Raw genomic sequence first — 22,648 nt, 5'->3', positions numbered from 1 at the left:
TATTTCTGTCAAAAACATAAAACTTGGTAATAATATCTTTACATTTTTAATAAATACAAGAAAAAATCAATATGAAAATAAAATATAATTAGAACATACAATGAAATTGAAAAAAAAAGTGGAGCATATTTTTTTTGTCCATAATGTATTTGCAATAATTCCTAATGTTTACCATACGATTTTCTTGTTCCATTTCTGTGTGTTTTCATATCATTTTGTTCAACCATAAAAATAACATTTCCAATTTTTGTATGTGTCATTGTATCAGCAAATCTTCTTCAGAAAATTTTAAAATTCTAATAAAATTATGTAGTCTCATTTTCGCTGTTACCACTCTTTTTTTAAATATGCATATCATATCTAAAAAATTAACAAATATGTAGAAAATACATACATATGTTATAATATATTTGTTGGAAACATATAACTTTTTATTTAATCATATTATACACAAATCCAACTTAGTTGTAACATATTAAATGTTCATAATTCATGAAACATTTTGAAAATTCATTTTGATGATTGCAGATATATAAACTAATCTGAAAATTTTAAAAATAACTAAGAAAAATATAAAATCCATTCATGTGTTGTATGTTGACAAAAAATGTTATAATATATATGAACAGAAAATATATATGAAAGAGTAATATATATACATATATATATGATATACTTTATTCTACAAAAATATAAAGTGATTGTAAAATAACATTTAAAATTTATAAATAGATTCAACTAAAATATGAATAATCAAATAGCTTGCATGAATTCATTAAAATAATTTAAAATATCGTGATATAACAACTACTTTTATGTAAACAAGTATTAATTATTGTATTGTTAGTTACTATCAACAATATAAATAAAATAACTAAAGTTATATATTTTAGATGATACAAGAAATAATATATATGTAAAACCACAAATATTTATGTACTATTTTATTAATAAATAAGTAAATAAATTATTTTATAAAAATAGAAAATATAATAAAATATTAAACTATATTTTTAAAGTAGATGTGCTTAGTGAATGAATTAATTAATAATTAAGTAATGTTTTGTTCAAATAGTTACGTAATTGAAAACAATTAATAAAGAGGGAGAGAACAAAATCAAATCTGCATGCATGTGATTGGTCTTTAGCATGGTTTCAGCATCTATGTTTTCCTCTCCAGATTAAAAAATTGCACTAACATTAATCTGAATCTAGATCATTAATTATTTTATAATTTTATTTTATTTTTTGCTTAAAATATTTAAGGGAAAATAAATGCAGTTCAATCTGCATCATAAATGTACTGCATTTAATCTGCATTTTTATTTTTTTTTCATTCAAAGCTTAATATGAACAATGTTTGTATATCACATTTGGACTTCAAAATTAAATTTAAATATATTAATAAAAAATTATAAAAAATATTTGATAAAAGTATTAAAATGAAACATTCATAAATGAAATGTTACTATCTGTAGTAAAATATGACTACAAATACTACAACATGATATAAAAATGTTAATAACATATTTATAATTTAAATATCCAAAAACTTAAACATGATATATCTATATATATACATGTATGTTAAGCATACTATAGGTATATATATATAAATAAATAATAGAAACTTAAATAAACAAATTAAATTGTGTGTGTTTGTTGAAGATGTAGGTCGTATTAACCTTTTTGAAATTCTAAGAAATGATGGTTTTTCGAAACCAATAAACAAAAACATTTAAGAATTAACGATATATGGAAGATGTTATAATAGAAATAATGATAAAAATAAAATATTATTTTCAATAAATAAACAAATAGTTGTATAAGATTTAATACTGTAAAGTAAGATTTAATACTGTAAAGTAATAATTAAATATAAAAAATAGAATATTACAATTTTTTGTAGTTATTAACTACGAAGTGTTTCTATGATCTATTCTTAACTGTTGATCAGTGGAGTGATATTTGTGATAAATAATCGGTTGACTAAAGCATATGATAATATGACATTGCTATCATTATGTCTTTTGTATTTCTTTGAAAATCATTTTAACAAAGAAATTATCCATTCTATCCATAAGTTTTTTCGTATGTCTTGAGAAAAAAAGAATATTATCACTAATTCACTACTCTGACCTCCCATCACAAGAACATTACTTTTTTAACATATCACAACATATTTTTTTCTTACACTTGCTAACTAAACATTCATTTTATTTTTACATTCTATTATACTTAAAAATTAAAAGTATACTTTATCAATTTCATTTAATATTTTCCAATAATATCATATAAAAGCAGGAAACACGACATCACATATGTCGGTTTTGCTTGAACCACATATTTTATTAGCAATTTTTTTCCAATAATGCCTTTGTATCATATAATATTCTATGATATATTTTTTCATTATGGAGTGGAGTGATATATGTGATAAGGCATTGGCTGATTGAAAGATAGGACATATAACTTTTTAGATATGTCTTGAAAAACAATATTACTACATTGACTTCTCGTCGATGAAATCACTGAAAACATCTTTTACCTATATTTTGCGTTTATGCACATAAAATTTATTTTGATCTTTTAGGTTATGTACAATAGTTCTTGTTTTCAACATATTTTTTTTGCTAAGATTGTTTTCAACATATTACATTTTTAACATATTACATCATATTCTTTCTCTTTTTTTTTTTTTTTTTTTTTTTTTTTTGACAGCAAGAAAATTTACAGACTCATAAAGACTCCGTAAACCAAGGTGGTGACTCTGTATCCATATGTATGACGAACGACGGTTGTATCCTAGCACTGCGTGCCAAGCGGTCTGCCATTTTATTGTCCGTCCTCGATACATGAATAACTTCTGAATTGGTGAAACTTCTTCTCAAAAGCTTGATATCCTCCAGGTAACTCTCAAATGCTGGCCATTCCTCTGGTTCCGAAACCATCTTCACCAGTTGAGAACAATCCGTTGCGAAAGTAACCTGATACTGTCGTAAATTTTTCATACATTCCATTGCCCAAATCAGTGCCTCTATCTCCGCATGAAGAGGTGATAAACTTGCCCTTACATTCCTTGCCCCTAACAGTCTCTCAAACCCTGGAAGTGTACTGAGCCAACCTTGGCCTGAAAAACCATCTTTATCCTTCCAAGAACCATCCGTAAAACACCATCTACCTGTGGTCACTAAGGGCAATCTGCCTTGAACTTCAGGAGCGACCCTTGGATTGTTGATATTCTGCGCTTCATTCCAAAGTCTTGACTCTAATTCTGCTAATTTTAACGTCTCTCTCGGCTCAACATCAATATTACTGAAAACCTTATTATTCCTGCCCTTCCAAATATACCATAGTATCCATGCAAACTGATGATCCTCCATTTTCGGGTTAACTCTCCAAAATAAATGATCCATATTAGTAAAAAGGGAACCAGTTGGAAAAATATTTGGGTTTGATGGGATCTTTGATAGTGCCCACACTTGTCGTGCCGGAGGACATTCAAAGAAAACATGATTAACTGATTCCTCTGGATTTCCACACCGTGCACAAACAGTATCTCCTTGTATTCCTCTTGATTTTAAATTCTTTGTCACTGCTATACAACCTGTTATCAACTGCCATATAAAATGCCGTAACTTTGGAGGGCACTTAACTTTCCAACAAAAAGCCTTAAGTATGTCCACATTGGGACCATAATAATCTGGTGGTTTTTCCTTGTCAGGATAAATCCTTTCTACTTGATACCCTGATTGTACCGAATATTTTCCATTATTAGTGAAATGCCAACCATTTCTATCTTCCATCTGATTTCTACTCAGAGGAATACCTTCAATCAACTTTGCATCATCTGGCTCCACCAAAGTCCTAAGTGCCTGTAAATTCCAAGTGCGAGATTCCTGATGAATAAGGGAATCCACTGTAAGATCCGGGTAACTATTGTGAAAATTTTTATTAGCTGGTCTCGGGCGAGTGGATGGGATCCAGGGATCGTTCCATACTGAGATAGATGATCCTGTACCCACCCTTTTAATTAGTCCTTTACAAACCAGAGATCTAGCAGAGGTGATACTCCTCCAGCCATACGACGGAGAATATGAGCGAATCGGTTCCAGGGGTGAAGCATTCCTATAATACCGTCCTTTGAAGACTCGAGAGAAAAGAGAATTTGGCTTCTCGATCAGTCTCCACAATTGCTTTCCAAGCATTGCCGTATTAAAATCATTTAAATCTTTGAACCCTAATCCACCGTTATCCTTGTGTTCACACAATTTATCCCATGATTTCCAATGCATACCACGTGTACTTCCTCCTGGATTCCACCAAAACTGAGCAACCGCACTCGTTAATTTCTTCACTGTGGCTTTCGGTAATCGATACACCGACATTACATGGTTTGGTAGGGCCGTTATGACTGATTTAATAATCACCTCTTTTCCCCCTTTGGTGAAAAATCTAAAAGTCCAACCATTCACCCTATTATTCAACCGATCTTGTACAAAACCAAACACCTGAACCTTGGATCCTCCTAAGCTTTCCGGCAATCCCAAATAGGAACCCATTCCTCCTAAATTCTGAATCCCCAAAATATCTCGCAATTCCTGACGGCTTGATTCCTCAATCTTATGTCCAAATTGAATTGAAGATTTTTGAAAATTAATTTGTTGTCCTGACACAGCCTCATAATCCTTTAGTATCCTAAGAATAGTATGACACTCTTCTTTATTGGCCTTGCAAAAGAACAAACTATCATCCGCAAATAGCAGATGAGAAACAGCTGGACACGCTCGGGCTACCTTCATACCGGTTAATTGTTTCATCCGCTCTGCCTTTTTGATATTCATAATTAGAGCCTCTGTGCACATAATAAATAAATAAGGAGATAATGGATCTCCCTGCCGTAAACCCCGCTTAGGGATAATGAGACCTCGGGGCTGCCCATTGAGTAAAACTCTATATTGAACTGAAGATATACATTCTTGCATTAATTTAACCCAATGCGGGTCAAATCCCATTTTAGTAAGTAAGGCCTCAATAAAACTCCACTCTATCCGATCATATGCCTTACTCATATCCGTTTTAATTGCCATAAACTTATTTTGACAGGATTTGTTGGTTCGCAACCCATGAAACATTTCCTGCGCAATAAGAATATTGTCCGATATTAATCTTCCTGCCACAAAAGCCGATTGCGTCTCCGAAATTAAATGGGGAAGACAAATCTTCAATCTCTGACACAAAACTTTCGAAATGATCTTATAACCAACGTTACATAGGCTTATCGGTCTTAGTTCCGCCATCCTGGTAGGTCTCTCGACTTTTGGGATCATACAGATGTTTGTTATGTTTAAACGTGAATCCATATCTCCTGAGACCAAAAAATTATTAACCAAATCAACCACATCCTTCTTAACAACGCTCCAGGAATGTTGGAAAAAGAGGGCCGTCATTCCATCTGGGCCAGGCGCTTTCTCTGGATGCATCATGAATAGTGCTTGTCTAACTTCTTCCTCCGTAGCTCTTCGTAATAACAATTGATTCATCTGGGGGGAAATTGAAGGACCTATTTCCTCCAAGAAACTATCAAACTCCCGTGGGTTGGATGAACTAAACAAGCTAGTAAAATAATCCACTGCCACTTTCTCAACACCATTTTCTTCTGAGATCCAATTACCTTCTTCATCATGGAGACCCACTATTTTGTTTCGGATCCGTCGTTGCTTTGTCAAAGCATGATAAAACTTAGTATTTAGGTCCCCAGATGAATACCACATATTCCTACTCTTCTGGTGCCAATATTCCTCTTCATCCCTATATGCCTCTTGTAATTTCCTGGAAATCTCAATAATTTCCTCTTGTGACCTATTGTTATCAGTTTGTACTTCTTCCAACGCATTTTGAAGATTAAAAATTTTGTCCTTCCCATATGGTTGATTATTCTTCCGCCATGTTGATATTTCATGACGACAATTATTGATCTTTGTCGTAAAATCACCAGAAATGCCTTCCTGATTTTCTGTCCATCCCGATACAATTGATTCCATGAGTCCTTCTTGGCCAATCCACCGCTTGTCAAACCTGAATTGTCCTCTTTTCCGTCCTGGGACCTTATCGTCCAAAAAAGCTACCACTGGTCTATGATCCGATCCCACCATTCTCAAATATTCTGTATAAGAATATGGGAAAAGTGTATGCCATTCCTCGTTAGCCAAGGCTCTATCCAGACGACATCTAACCGTAAATGCTCCTTTCCCTTTACCCCTTCGTCCTTGCCATGACATTTTATTACCTCGGGCCGGAAATTCAAGCAAACCACTATTTCTAATCATATTATTAAAGGGAATAAAAGAAGCTGCATTGCGTAAAGCCCCCCCATCCTTTTCATGATTCCCAGTAATTTCATTTAGATCCCCAATAATAAACCAAGGTTCCGATCGTGCTAGCCCATACCGAGTTAATCTTTCCCATACTTGTTCTCTAAGCTGTTGAACCGGATCTCCATAAACAAAAGTAAGAAAGACTTGTTTCCCCTTAGTCACCGCTTCAACAACAATCATTCGATTACTAGAATATAGGATCTTTACTTGGTACTCGTTGTTATAAAAGAGAACTAAACCACCACTCCTCCCGTTCGGATCCACCGTGACCAGATTATCATACCCATAATGAGATTGAAATTTTTGAACAAATTCAAACTCCTGTTTAGTCTCAGAAAGAAATAAAAAGTCTGGTTTATGTTTATGATGTATTTCCTTAAGATAACTTATGGTCCAATGACTTCCAAGTCCTCTGCAATTCCAACTTAATATTTTCATAAATAAAAACGTTTGTATTGCTCATACGAGCGAGAAGATTCAGGTCCAATGCCACCCAAAAACCCATCCAGTCCAGAATTCCATGAAAACCACCTCCTGATGATTAAAACACATGCAGTACCCATAAATAAATCTGTCACACCTTTACCGAAGAACACACTCCGAGAGTATTTAATAAAGTACTGTTTCCACCGCTCACGAAACCAAACCTGTGGCATTTGCATCGTTGTTAAACCGGCTAGATGAATTCTACAACCCGAAAACCATAATCTCCCAAACAACCAAAAGAATTGACAATTAAAAACTAATGCCCTAATATTACTTTGAACTTGCAAACGAAAAATATTCACACTTCCAAACCAGCACAAACTAATATGTTTTCTTTTACATGTCCCCCAACCAAGCCATTCCTCGCCATTCTGATAATAACTCTCCAATACAAACGTCACTTTATCCAACATAACCAGCAAAACTAGCATTTGTTCAAACCGCTCTATTACCAACATCTTATTATCCGTCGGCAATATTATCACCATGAAAACAATCCTGTGAAGCCCCTTCTTCCTTTCATTCCCACTGATACCACCAGACAAGATACTTAACATTATGATGCATGAAAGGATCCGTAAAAAACCTGTTAGATACCTTAGCAGAGAATCTTGTTTTGTTTCAGATAAAAATAAAAAATCCGGTTTATGCTTATGCCATATTTCCCTAAGATACCTGATGGTCCACTTACTTCCCACTCCTCTGTAATTCCAACTTAGAACTCTCATTAAAAAAGAAAATCTGGTTGCTCCGTGAGACTAGAGACTTCTAATTTAATGAAATTCTTAGTCTCATTGTTTCCCTTTCCAACCATACTCCAAAATCCATTCATCCTTATGATTTTCCTTGTATTTATCATCCCCGACCATTTCCTCAAATATTCCAGTTGCCCAGAACGTTTATATACTAAAAAAATTGTTAGGTAATCCCTGACCTTCCAACGTTTACGAATAAAAGAGGTCTCATTTAAAAAATTAAGTAGCCTTCTCTGAATCCATATAACCAAAATATGATCCCACACAATATTTAAAAAAACTCTTGTTTCCCATAATAAACAGATTTGCCACCAATAATACAACTTACAAAAACCACACTCCGTTAAAAACACAAAACACCACACTCGGTTGAAACCTTTCTCCGATACGGTAATACCTTCAAACCCAAGCAACCTACTTACCACATTCCAACCGTCATGGGAGTATTCTCTCCAACACTGCCATCCCATCAGGTAAATGAATGTGTTTAAAGAGACACAATTCATATCCCTTGCCATCCTCCCTTGCATCTCCCATATAAAAACCTTTATAAACGAGAACCTAAACTCGATCTTGTCTCTCCACATCGACAGAGCTTGTGTATCTACGCCCCCTGCTCCCACCCAAGATGAGACTTTCCTACTCTCCCCCAGCAAACCGTAATAGCACCTGCACCAAAAACCAACAATGCATGCATGATACCATCGAGTGAATCTCCAAAGTGATCCAATAGCCCTAGCCGATCTCCTATTAAAGCAGCTAACCTCAACTAACCAGGCTAACATAAAAAAGACCCACATACACTCTAGAGACGTCCAAGATCCATCAACAGTCATAGTACCCATTCCCAATCGAACCCAAACTACAGAGTCCTTACCAATGCTAAGCTTAAGGAGTATACCGTAGGCCTTAAGGAACCAAGAAGAATCACAACACCACAAAGCCAAAGAAACTATATCATTCCATTGCAAACACGTAAAGAAGACCATAAACGGGGCAAAACCCTCAAGACCCATAAGTCCCAAAGACAAACAAAAACTCATGGAGCTTATTTTGAAAATAAAAACCCCCACCCACTGCTTGCTAGATACTAGTAAGACTTGATCCATAAAAATTAACTCTGCAGGTTTCCAGAGTTCGGGTTTGACGGTCCCTTGCATCTCCTCTCCATCCAGAAAGATACTCAGTTGGAGGGAATGAAAGGTAATATCTTTAAATGCAATCGATTTCATCTTAAAGATGATTGAAATCGAATTTTGTTCCCCAACAAACCCAATCTTCCAGATCTCCTCCGAGATATCCACTCGGAATTCCATTATCATACATCGATGGTGTGATGAAAATCGTCTTCCCGTATCTGTCCGAACCTTGATTTGACCAAGAATCCCTTCGATCCATTCACCGTTGGTAATCCCCGGATCCCATCTTCGAGAAAACATGAAACCCTAAATCGCCTTGCTCATCGCCGTCTTTCAGTTTCGGTTGTTAGTCTATTGATTATCATATTCTTTCTCTTACACTTGATAATTAAATACTAATTTTATTTTTACATTCTATAATATTATTGTTTAATAAAATTAAAATCATACTGTCAATAATTTTATTATTATGTGTATGTTCTTGTCTGTTTTGTGATTACATAATAACAATAATCATCAGCTGAAATTAATTAAAGTAATTAAATATTAAAAAATTGTAGTAAAATTATAGTAAAACTATTTGTGTATAAAAAAAATCTTCATTTACAAAATAAAATGATGAATAAATTTCTATTAAATACAATGTATGTTCTAATTAATTTAGATTAAATAATTAAATATCACGTCCAATGACAACACACCATATGGCATGAATTTCAATTTTGTCTCCCTCTTTACGGTTCAACATATTAAATAAACTAAATACTATTGAATTCACACCACAATCAAAACTTATTCAGCACTTTTGTTTTCAACAATATCATTGTAAACCCTGTATTATGGTTTTCATTTTTAACACTCTACTATATACTCTTTAACATATATATCAGCTTCTCTCTATTTCACATAATAAATCAACATTTCTAAAATGGTTTTGTTCAATAAAAATCAATACTCTAACTTCTAAATTTATTTCTTATATTTATAGTTGAATACTATTTATAACATTTTAATAACAGTTATCGATTATAATTAAATTTAATAACTAATAGATAAATATTTTATATTAAACATTTATTTGTCGTAACAATTATATTGAAAATGTTGATTTAAAATGTATAAATGCAAAAAGAATTAGTATGTCTTAGAAAAAAGAACAATACTTATACAATGATACTGCTGTCAAAAAAAAAAAAAAAAAAAAACTTATACAATGATACTTCTACAATTAATGACTATTTGTTTTTTTTTGGCAAGGTTCTCTTTGAATAGTCACAACTTTTAATATTTAGGTAGTTATTTTTGGAATGCACATTTACAATACATTTTAGAAGAAGCCTTTACAAAATTTAAAAATTGCACTTTAATACTCTTTGTGTATATATAAAAACATTTTTATTAGTTACATTTTGTTAGTCTAATGACAGTGAGGCCGAATCGAATGACGGAACTAAGGCCTATTAGTAACATGGGCTATAAAATTATTTCAAAGGTAATTTGCCAACGTCTGAAAGGATTATTACCAAATCTAATCTCAGAAACGCAATCAGCTTTTGTGTCTGGGAGATTGATCTTGGATAATATACTGATTGCACATGAAATGTTTCATGGGTTAAGAACAAATAATTCATGTAAGGAAAAATTTGTGGCTATAAAGACGGATATGAGTAAGGCCTATGATCGGGTTGAATGACCTTTTATTGAGGCGATGCTACTAAAACTGGGCTTTGCACAACGATGGGTAGCTAGAATTATGGCTTGCGTTTCCTCAGTACAATATAAAGTTTTAATTAATGGTCAGCCAAAAGGACATATTGTCCCAAACAGAAGCTTACGGTAAGTTGATCCGCTATCACCTTATTTATTCATTTTGTAGCACTAATTTCAAATATCAAAAAGAGGAAAGAAGAAAAGCTACTAACAGGTTTAAAAATTGTGCGTGGTAGTCCGACAATTTCGCACTTACTATTCTCAGACGATAGTCTATTTTTCTGCAAAGCCAATAGGCAAGAATGTGGGGTTATATTACAGATTTTGAAAGAATATGAAAGAGCGTAAGGGCAGAAAATAAATTTTGCAAAATCATCACTTCAGTTTGGACATAAGGTTCCAGATCCAGTACGATTGGAAATCCAACAGGTTTTGGTTATTACTACAATAGGTTGTATGGGGACTTACTTAGGGATCCCCGAGAGTCTGGGAGGATCAAATACCCAAATTTTTGGTTTTCTTCACGAAAGAGTAAACAATAAGGTCAATAATTGGACAATAAGGTTTATTACAAAAGGAAACAAGGAAGTTGTAATTAAATCAGTGGCATCACCCATGCCAACTCATGTGATGTCTTGTTTCCGTTTACCTAAAACGGTTACCAAGAAACTAACGAATGTGGTTATTCACTTTTGGTGGAGTGGCAGTGGAAATAAAAAAAGGGATGCATTGTTTTTCTTGGGACAAGATGTGCAAAGATAAGAAGGAAGGTGGCATTGGCTTTAGAGATATTCAGAACTTCAACACAACTTTATTAGCAAAACAGTTATGGAGGTTAATTGATAAACCTGAATTCCTTTTCGCAAAGGTTTTTAAAGGGAGATATTATAGGAAATCAGATCCAATGGATCCAATACGTTCATATTCTCCCCCTCCTTATGAGTGGAGAAGTATTATTTCAACTAGATCTCTGGTTAATAAATGGCTAATCAAAAGAGTGAGAACATGTTCAAACATTTCAGTATAGAATGATCCCTAAATCTCTGCTCAATGCCCGAGGTCAGCAACCCAAAAATTTCAAAATCAATATTTGAATCCATTACCTAAGGTGGAGGATTTAATTAATCCACTTGATCTTTTTGGAACCTCGATTTACTCAATGCATATGTTCACATGTGAGTATTATACGGAGTTTAGCCATTAGCTGAAATCCAAAGCAAGACTTATATGAATGGCTGTTTACGGATCATGGCAGGTATATTGTTAAATCAGGATATCGAACTGAGAAATTATATCCTGATTTAGGATCTCAACACAGTGATATGGGCCCCAATATTAAACCTTTGTTAGCTCACTCGTGGAAACTTAACTGTTCGCCAAATTAAAACATTTTGTGTGGCAAATAATCTCTGGTAGCTTATCGGTTACAAAGAACCTCCACTCTCGTGGGATTAAGTGTGATTTGCAATGCCACATATTTGGTGCAGAAGAAGAATATGTTAATCATGTGCTTTTTGAATGCCCTATTGCGCTGCAAACATTGGCTTTATCTAACATTCCTTCATATCCAGGGATTTTTCCTACCTAATCTTTTTTTACCAATATGAATTATCTATTTTGGCGGATACCAAAAGAACCAGATTTAAGTTATTTCCCATGAATATTGTGGTATATTTGGAAAAATCGCAATGCTAAATTTTTTAATAATAAATTGGAAGTCCTCTTCAATTTATTCGTACTGCGGAGATTGAAGGTGCCTTATGGGTTGAAGCCCAGACTAAAGAGGTTACAAACAGGGGTTCTCCATTTGTTGGGAGTTCTATCTTACAGGGGGTAAATCAGTGTTATATTGATGGTGCATGGAAGGAACAAGATTCTTTCACAGGACAAGAATGGTTTCACAAAAACGAACAATCCACTGATACTATGATGGGTGCAATGTCTATCTGCAGGAGTCTATCACATTTATATGCAGAATGTGAAGCTTTCATATGCGCGATGGAGTGCATGAAGACCCTACATATCTCAGAGGTGGTGTTTGCAACAGACTGCTCACAATTGGTGAAGATGGTGTCTACACCAACAAAATGGCCGGCGTTCACTACACACATGGAAGAGTGTTTATGATGTAAGGAATACTTCCCCACCTTCACTATTCAACACATTCCAAGGGCACAAAACACAGCGGATAAACCAGCACGAAGTGATAGGACTCAGCCTTCTGCTATGGTTTATGTTGATTCAGTTCTTTCGAGATGACTCTCGGCTCAGGAATCTACCTAATCTAGTTTTGTCTTTTGTTGGAAAAAAAAGTTACATTTTGTTAATGCTTATATATTAATAAATAATATTTTCTCATTAAAAAGTAAAATATATAATACTATCTAAATTGGTATGGCATTTTATTTGAAACGAATAAACGAATATGAGACAGAACAAAAGATTCGCACCAAACCATGATATTATAAACCACAAAAGTAAAATATAAAAATGAGATATTTAATTTCATAAATATATAATATGATAAAACTAATTAAATTACCCAAAAAATTGAATTACCTTAATTTTTTAAGACAATTTTTAAGATTCTTTTTAAAATAATTGAAAATAGATATAAAACGAACGAAAGAACAACTCTTTAAAAACCTATGCAATTTTTAGGATAAAAACACATCTTTAGACATTTTGACAATCCTTTAAAAATTTATGCAATATTTAGAATGAAAATACACATTTTACACAAAAATTAACTGTAAAATCTATGTATTTTAAGAAAAAAGGATACATCACATTAGGCATTTTGTCAATCTCTGAAAAACCAATGCAATTTTAAAGATGAAAAAAACATCATTAAACATTTTATTAACTTCTTAAAAATCAATACAATCTTTATGATGAGAAGATACATTTTTAAACATTTGGATTCCTATTATTAACAGATTACATGGTTGAAAAGTATGTCATATTGTTTTGCTTAAGACTAAGACTATTTCAATTTAGAATCATTCGAATTGCTTACCGTTTTGATTCAGAAGTACCAACCGGATAGAAGCAAAGGAAGAACTACAAACCGGAAGGAAATTCAGTTCCTATCCTAAACCGAAACCGCAGTACTAGAGGATGCGTACCAACAATTTATCTGTTTAACCTTAACGATTTTTTTTCCGGATGATTCAGGATACCTGACACCTTACGGAACACGACTAGCACCTAATAACATCGCCACCGTAGGGATCCTGATGATCCAGGTATCTAGATACCTTACGGAACGGACTAGCACTTAACGACACCGCAGCCGTAGGAATCCGGGGTTACTAACCTTAACGTTCCGGGGTTAATAACCTTAACGATTTTGCTTCTGGTCGAATAATTAGATGATATAATTTCCATACAGATATTCACAATTCAGTTTTCCATATGTATATTTAATTCAGTTCAATATAATAAGAATATAATCACTAATTAAAGTGATTTAATCATCAGAAACCAAAGGTATTCAAAAGGAAGTTAGATGTAAATTTTTTGTTGATTCGCCCAAAAACAAAAAGACAAAGCAAAATAGATCTCACACACTGTAACAAAATGAATAGAAGAAAAGCCACAACTTGCAAAATTACACCAAAAGAATCACAAGAAACACAAGACGCGCGCATATAACCCATATACAAATGAACAATATTAATGAATATTAACCCGCCCCTCCTCAAGACACTAGGGGAAAACCCAATGAACCAGGAGCACAAAGTGGCTCGTTAGGTGTCTGGGTCGATAGGGGCACCGGTTCTAGCCTGTGAGATCCTGTTTGCGTAGATGGTCACTAGGCGAACCTGTGTACTGTTTAGACCTTCCAAATACGGCAAGAATGCTTTCCCAAGCATTATATATATGTCTACTAGACAGAACACCACTGTCTGCAACAACAACAGCACCAAAAAAACACACGAGAATAAGTTACTGGTCGCAAAGTCAAAAAGTTTCTTTGAAGCTTTCTTTAAATTCCCGATTTGATTTTTACCTTTCGGACATCTGCGCTTTGGTTCCCAAATGCTTCAAAAACCGCAGGCAAAAAAGAAGACAATTGATCCATTAATTCCTCTTGCGAGAGCCTACCCACAAGCTGTGTACACAAGAAAGTAATATCTCTGTTTCAGTGAGTATCTAATGACTGAATATATGCAACTTTGTATTAACAACCTCTGACAGAAATGTTACCTTAGTTAAGCAATTGATGCAAGCGACGAGAGTTTTCTCATCTTCTGTTACCAATTGTGGCACAATAACCTGAAACAAAGACATCACTTAGATGAAGTACAAAACCAAAATAAGATTACTGTGAGAAGAAGGTATCTCTTAGCTACATACACTTAAGCATCTGAAAGGATCGTATTGGGATAAAACTGTGGTCAAACATTGCTCAGCTTCACTGGAAACCTGAAAGGATATTATCACATACGAGGATAAGAATGGGGTGGAATGCACATGAATAAGGTTTGAGCATGTAATATGTTACTTTTGGAATAGAGTCCTTCGAGACATGAAGCAGCTTCTCAATCACTATCTCAACCGAATCTTCCATGGCATCTTTCTGAAGTTATCAAGTGAGATATATACAAGTAAGAAAAGGTATTCATGATTTCACACAACTGGAAACCCAACACCATTATCCGTGTTAGAGACGATTGATTAATGAGAAAAGTAACAAACCTGGCTCTTTAGCATTTCAGATATCAGGGAAAGAGCAACTTCTCTGACTGACAAATCTTCGTCATCGACCACTTCAAGAACTACCGTCAATATTTGATTGAAGTACTGTGAATATACAAAAAAAAAGGAGAATTTCCATTAGGACTGATAAGTAAATGAATATGGTAAAGTCATTTTGAACAAAAGACGCTTCTGACTCTGACCTACAAGACGAATAAGAATCAACGAACAAAACCTCAAATAGTTAAATACAGCTGCTACCACATGGCAATAAAAAATCCGTAGCGTGGCTTGTTAAGTTTCTAATCTTAGGTTAAGACCCCCACCAGCTAAGTTTATGAACCCACATTTTTCGTGTCTTACCTAATCTTGTTTAGCCTAGTAATTTCATGTAGTAAATTAAGACATATTCGGTAACTACGTTTTTTTCAAAAGAATTGTTCTCTATAAGTTATAAACGTCAGGACCAATACTCCGACGAGTGGTACTAGGGTTCATTAGATATACCTTGGTCCAAACTGATTCCTCGTTAGCTACAGAGGCTTCAATTAGTTGCTGGAGTCCAGATATCTTGCTCGAAGAAGGGCTTCCATCACTCGCATTGATCTGTATAAGCATAATCATCAGACATGCTTTAAAGTATCAGAAGAGAAAATGATAACTGACTTTTAGCAGATGCGACAACAGTTACTTACCATATGTAGAATCTGAGGAATGCTAGGTCCAGATTCCGGTGTTGGGCTAACCTTAATAGATGAGAGCATGTACTGACTCAAATCTAATTCGCGAGAAGCCTCATTTTCATGTCTATCTTCCAAGGAATCAGCATTTGTCATATCCAGACCATTTTTCTCTAAATGTGGTGGAGATACGCTATCAAAGTTTTCAACCTTGTCTGAGCTTCCATTTGGGCTAGTTCTTGATATCAAATTATGACCAGCTGAAGTAAACGTGTAATCAGAATCCTTTTGGTTCAACCCATCACTAGCAGAACTTATCCCGCTTCTGAAGTTGTGATACAGCTTTTCCTGAGTTCCACTGTAAACACTTTGACCAACACCACCGCCAGTGACCGTTGTTGGCTCCTGGGAAGAACTCCACTTCCTACCACTATCACTGTCGACGGAACCCCCAGAGTACCTGCCAAGGAATATGTTCTTCTTGGAAGCACCTGGATATCCTTCTTCAGATGATGTTCCAATGGCATCAGATGGGTCATAAGACTTTACTCTCAGTTTCTCCTTCTTACTCTGCATATAATTTAATAGGTCCACCTCGATGCGGGGAGTATACTGTTTGAGGGATCTTCTCAAGGAGTTTTGCTCCTCAACCGACAAACTAAGAATGTAATTTAGAAGTCCAGCAGAATCATAGTGATTGTAAACAGATATGATACAAGTGATGGAAGCTTCTTTTAACTTGGTATTCTTGTCGCGGGTTAATGGTGTCAACTTTGCCAGCCAAAGCTTCAGGATGCCACTATTACCCGAAATTTCAGGGTTGCCAGCGTACCTGTTGAAGGAGTTGATGGCAAATTCGATCACGGCTAATTTAGCCTTCGGTGATCTCTGCTCATCCAGTGAACGAAGCAACGCAGGTAAAAGCGAATCTACGCTATAGGTTTTGCTGACAATATCCAGGGTAGACGAGCAAGGTTGTCTAACTACCTCTTTAGGATCGATTAGCCTTGAAAACACATGGGGTAAGACTCGTTCCATGTAGCTCTCAAAAGGCTTTCGGCAAGATGGTATAAGATCCGCGAGTGTCGACAGTGCTGCTTGTGCAACCTTGTGGTGAGGATCATCCAAATGCCGGAGAAATAGTTTCATTACTTTCTCAAAATTCTGGATCACCTCTTGAGCACCTTTCGCGCCTTGTTGCAGTAAAGTTTGGAGAAAATTAAATGCTGCAACTCTGGCACACCAATCAGAACTTGAATTCAGTCCATCGTTAAGGGCCTCGTTCAGAGACGCTGGACCATCAACATAATTTGACATGTCACCAACTTGGAGTTGGCTATCATCAAAACTCCTCGTCCTGCCTGCCGACAATCTTCCCCCAACATTTTTCCTCAAAAGTGGCCTCTGGAAATTGGGAACATGACTAGCGTTTGAATCCCTGAATGTTGAATCTCTATAAGCGTTATCCATCTGCTGTCTGTCTAAATGACCCACCATAAACCGCCTGGCATCGTTGTTGTCCTCAAAAGAACTTCTCTCGTTTCTCTCTGAGACCCTTTTAGCTGTCAAGGATGAAAAGCTAGGATGAGACTCGGACAACAAATTGCTACGGTGTGATTGTCTTCCTGAGTCCTTTGAAGCTTGTATCTGGGTGATGATATCTGACAAACCAAGGCCACCACTGCGATTACTGACTCTGTTAATACTAGGCATTGATTCAGCAGTTGTTTTATTTGTGAGAGTATTGGATGCTGGAACGGAAGCACGGAATGGAGGATCACGAGACGATGGAGGGTCAACTCCTGCACTAGGGGATAAAAAGAAAATTTAGCTGCGCTAGAATGTTTTCGCTCGTGTCTGAGAACGTTTCGAAAACAAGATGTACTCTCACAAGGAAAGAAGCTCAATACCTAGATCCAAACTACTGGAACGAAGAGCTGCTGGATTCTGTCTATCCGATACATGCAGTCCTCGGAGCATACTTTCAATTGCACTGACCTTCTGCTTGCTTGATTGTAACACGCTTTCTAGACTACGTTCAGAACCTTTATTGAGATCCTTTGACTGGGATAAGAGTAGCCCAGAAGAAAGAGATCCTCCTGAGGATAAATTTGAACTTCTATCCATAGCGACTATGGCTGATGTCCCATAGCCAGGTAAATTAGATGGAGCAGACGTCTGAGAAAATGAAGGCTGGGAGTGTCTCTCACGGACAGAAGGTGAGGCATGTCTCCTATGACTTCCACCTTCTTCTTCATTTATTAGCTGAAAACATATGGAATGCATTACTAAGTCTCATCAATGCTAATAAGCAGAAATATAGAGATGAGAAGCCTTACCCTTTGAATGACAGGGTCAAAGGAGGAAAATAAACGACGAGAACGATCCGGCCAAGTTTTTGCAAAAAGTCTGTAGCACATTCTAGCCGTTGCCCGTACCTGTTATTCAAAAAATACCACCTTTACATGGGAGAATAATAGATGGGCAGTACAAGAAATTCAATCATTTAATACTACTAATGCAAATGTATATCCAAGTTGCATTGTATCCTAATGACTGCCCTCCCACACAGATGAAACAAGGGACCTACCTCACTCATAGCATCTGCAACACAGCATCTAATCAGATCCTCGTATAAATCAACTGACCGCTGAATTTCTGGAGCATCAGGCCAATGTTCGAGTGTTAACAGTGCATATTCACAACACCTGTATAAAAAACTGGGATCAGCTTCCATGAAATCAAAAATCTTATGATTGATACGAAGGCCGTAGCATACCTTGCTCGCAAAACTGCATTACGGTCATGTTTTGCTGCCTCAGCTATGCGAGGAAGTACACGAGCAGCTTTGCAGTTACGCAGCATCTGGAATAGCAAGAAAGCATATGTGTTAGCGCAACAATTAGAAGAGCAGACAAATCTTCTAGAAGACAAGATCAGAATAGCTAATTATTTACCGTTTTTATGCAGTTATCCGCAGATTCGGCGATAACAAGCACAGTGATCACAACCAGCTTGAAAAGCACCTGGTTACCATATAACAATATTAACGTGAATGTCTATGCATTTAATGTCATAACAGTAGATTAAAAGGGTTTCAGCTTACTGGAATAAAAATCTCAGCGCATGATTCAAAATCGCCCAGTAGCTCTTTTGATAAGAGACACAAGAGATGGCAAGCCTATGTACACGAGAAACAGCATATGAAGGAAACGCAATGATAGAAAAACAAAACTATATAATATAAGGCCGTCTTAATCTACTGAACTTAGCAAACTGTATTATTCTTGCAAAAATGAATAAAAACTATACAAAGATGGCACCGGCCACAGAAAAGAAATGAGTTCCCATAAACTAATGAAAATAGCACTCCTCACGACATGCCAACTAATCAATTTGTCTCCATAGGAAAGAAGAATCACAACGCACTCTGAATCTTAATAATAAAATATCAAATCGACAATTTATCAAACCTGCTTAACAATGGTAGACCTTCGGTCAGATAACTGTGTACTTAAGGGACCAATAAGTTGCTTCAGGAGACCTCGAAAACAAGAGTAATCAGTCGCACCTTCAACAGAGAAAAAATTCATGAGATGTGACACAGGAAAATTCCTCCACTGACTAACAGAAAATGTGAAGGATTAAGTATAAAAAAAGTTGATTAAGTACCTCCCGCAACAAGTCCTTCAACCCTCCGCATAGCTGAAATACGCATTGACCAGTCTTTCTCTGGGACAAGTGTTGAAGCAATTTTCTCAAATTCTCGTATCAGCTCCTTCTCTGAGTACACATTGATTGGCTCGATGGGTTTTTCAGTGATGTCAGGATCTCCTGAAATGCACAGATACAAAACAAATCAGACAAAGTAAAAGAAGGCCAATTTTTAGACTTTAATCCTTGAGTTAAAGATCTTAACCTCCAAATAACGAGTTCTCTCTTGTGGAAATCTTTGCCTTTGGACTGCTCTTCTTGGGATTGACACTTGAAGCCTTAACTTCATTAACAGCAGCATGGTGGCTACTACGGCTATCTGTAGAACGCTGCTGTGGCTCAATACGTTCCAGTCTAGCATTAATATCCTTCACCTGATTCAAAAAAGGGAAGAAGTTTTAGCAAACTGCAATTCTAGTATTCCTCATCAAAGTATAGTGATATGCAATGTGCAGGCTCTGAATCTGAGATTTACCATATATGATGGAAGATGGTGGCGCTGAAGCTCTTCCCGAAATTGATTCCCACCCTGCATGTACATCTCCTGAGAGAAAGCAGAAGAATGATATTAAAGGCCAAAACGAGACAAAGCATCTGAACTTTGAATTCTCCAACACAAATAGACAGAGATGTCCACAAACTAAATTGATGAAATTCGATACTCACACAAGTTAAAAACTTTACCTCAATGCAGAGAATTGCAGCTTCCCTGACTGCTTGATTCGGATCATTTAACATCTGAAGTATCTGTTCAATAAGAAAAAAACTATCTGAATTAGAATTGAGAATAATAGCCAATCAATACAAGCAAAAACAATGTTGATTCCTTTATACCGGAGCAAGAATAACACGCTGAAGAGGGAGCTCAGTAGATGCAAAGAGACCAATGGCCGACGTGACAGTTCGCGCAAACTCTTCCCTAACTCTCCAACTCTTATGCAGCCAACCATACGAACCAGCTCTTTCCACTATAATCGTCGGAGATGAAACCTACCAAACAAAGAAAAGATAGAAACTGTTACATCACACTTGTCAATGGCAAAGGAGAAAGAGAGAAATAAAACTATTTTTGACCTCCATGAGAGTTGTCAACAAACGCCTCGCCGCATCCCTAACCGGTTGCTTGCTGTCTCCAAGCCGCTCCACTACGGCAGGGACAAGCGCGTTCAAGTGAAGCTTCAGATGCTCGCCGGCGAGCACGGCGGCGGAAGCGAGCGCCTGAAGCGCACCTTGAGAGACTCTGAAATTGCTGTCCTTGAGGAGATCCAAACAGGAATCAACAAGTGACGTCACTTCCGACGGACTCAGGCTCTTCCTAGAAGCTTCGAGAAGCTGGTGGAGACGCTCCACAGCCGCCATGCGCTCCTTGGTGTCCTTGGCTCGCGCCATTTCGAGAGCTTCCTCCATGATGACCTAACCACTCCCGATCTGCCTCTCCTCCCTTCAGATCTGCTTATTCCCCAATCAACACACACCTAATTGAAGGAGGGATTCGATGAACGGAGAAAGAGAGAGCGTGCGTGTGCGCGTGTGGAACGTGGTAAGTGTAGAGAGAGAGAGCCGAGGAAGAGATTTAGAGGAGAAGTGCGGCTTAATTATTTTTACAAAGAAAGAGAGAGAGAGAGAGCCGAGGAAGAGTAAAGGTGACTCTAGTTAAGACTTAACAAGTAGTCATTTGATTTGAGGACCATAAAAACGAAACCGTATGGTTGGCTTACCCATTTGGGAACTTGCCCCTTCTTCTTTTTATTATTTACACTGATATGCCATAATAGTAGCTGTATTATCATTATTTTTATTAGAGCAAGGGCATTTTAACCTCGACCCGAAAATCTGAACCGGAAACGATTTAAAAATATCAGACTCGAAACCGAACCAAAATTTTATAAGTACCTTTTGGGTCCAAAATATTTTTACCTGAAAGAACCATAACAGAAAAGAATAGATCCAAACCCGAAAAGAACCGACTCGATCCGATAAGAACCGATTTGTACCCGACTTAAAAACCTTTTACATCCAAAACTATAAATTTTTTGTGTTTTATTTTATATATACTATATTTTATGATTTAGTTGAAATATTTTTGTTATCAATATTTGTTATTATTTTGTAACATTTTCAGTAATATAAAGCTTTAAAATGTAAAATTTAGAATTTAAAAATATTTATTTTAATTATTAATAGTTTAATTTAAGTTATTTTGTAAAATTTTAGATATATTAACAAATATTGACTAAATTTGATGGATTTTGGGTATTTCATTTTTTTTAAGATCTTAAATACATGAATCTGATCAGGATCCGATACAGATCCGAAAAAATACAAGTATTTTACGAGTATTTTAATTATAGACTCGAACCGATCCGAATCTGAGAACAACTGATCTGAACACGAACCGAAAATTCACAAATACCTACTAGATCCAAATGTCTAAGATCCGAAATATCCAGACCCGAAAAAAACCGATCGGAAGACCTAACGTCCATGTCTAATTTTTATGGTCCGAACTTAACCCCCGGTTCAATCCGTTAGGTTAGTAACAAGACATTTGAACCGAACTCGCAATAAAGAAATGAAGTTAATTAGAAAATGCCTGTAATTGTTAACTTCTTTGCCAATTAATCACTTCATTGTCGAATATTTTTCTAAATGTATGTGTTTAAAATGGATAAATCGGTTTGATCCAAATTGAACCTAACACTTGATAACAAAATTCAAATGCATTTTATATTTGACGATGGCGGTTTCGATTATTTTATGACAAACAAATTTTTTTTTTAATTCCAAATGTATATACTATGTTGATAGTTGAATCAATCCAAACACATAAATTTTTAAGACACCAAAACTGGACAAAAGTTTGGTGTTTAAGCGTCTCATTAAGGTTAAGTTTATTGAGTATTAAATAACATTAAACTAGAAACAAATATTCATGTCTATCACCAACCTAACAAAACTTGAATAAATCCAAATAAAGTATAATCAAATTAGTCATTGAGAGTACATAATAATAAATAAATACGTCAGAATAATGATCTGATCAATTTCTTATTATGAAACTAAATTTAGATTGACCACCCACC

At 35.6% G+C, this 22,648-nt stretch overlaps 1 protein-coding gene across 1 annotated transcript; it reads right to left on the bottom strand.

The window, feature by feature from the left end:
* Positions 1-13,970: 13,970 nt before the first annotated feature.
* LOC103828199 (CLIP-associated protein) lies at positions 13,971-21,179 on the bottom strand. The gene is made up of 21 exons (XM_033274675.1): positions 20,640-21,179; positions 20,400-20,555; positions 20,250-20,312; positions 20,041-20,109; positions 19,771-19,939; positions 19,524-19,685; positions 19,325-19,422; positions 18,958-19,032; positions 18,809-18,877; positions 18,631-18,716; positions 18,442-18,559; positions 18,191-18,289; positions 17,762-18,116; positions 15,867-17,653; positions 15,679-15,777; positions 15,172-15,276; positions 14,978-15,052; positions 14,830-14,898; positions 14,680-14,748; positions 14,483-14,584; positions 13,971-14,378 (listed from the first exon to the last, which is right to left on the bottom strand). The coding sequence occupies exons 1-21, from the start codon at positions 20,970-20,972 to the stop codon at positions 14,220-14,222; spliced, it is 4,317 nt and encodes a 1,438-aa protein (XP_033130566.1). The 5' UTR covers positions 20,973-21,179; the 3' UTR covers positions 13,971-14,219.
* Between the last annotated feature and the right edge of the window lie 1,469 nt (positions 21,180-22,648).

This window comes from Brassica rapa, chromosome A07 (genome assembly GCF_000309985.2).
Source record: "Brassica rapa cultivar Chiifu-401-42 chromosome A07, CAAS_Brap_v3.01, whole genome shotgun sequence".
Classification (NCBI taxonomy): Eukaryota; Viridiplantae; Streptophyta; class Magnoliopsida; order Brassicales; family Brassicaceae; genus Brassica; species Brassica rapa.
The sequence above is the reverse complement of the archived record's forward strand: the minus strand, read 5'-3'. Positions and strand labels throughout refer to the sequence as shown.

What these genes read in the sequence shown, in the direction of transcription:
- LOC103828199 (XM_033274675.1), bottom strand. Translation starts at nt 20,972, where the DNA reads ATGGAGGAAGCTCTCGAAATGGCGCGAGCCAAGGACACCAAGGAGCGC. An exon ending in AGAGAACTCGTTATTTGGAG is followed by an intron (nt 19,686 to 19,770) that starts GTTAAGATCTTT and finishes TGTGCATTTCAG; the next exon opens with GAGATCCTGACATCACTGAA. An exon ending in CTGAAATGCTAAAGAGCCAG is followed by an intron (nt 15,053 to 15,171) that starts GTTTGTTACTTT and finishes TGATAACTTCAG; the next exon opens with AAAGATGCCATGGAAGATTC.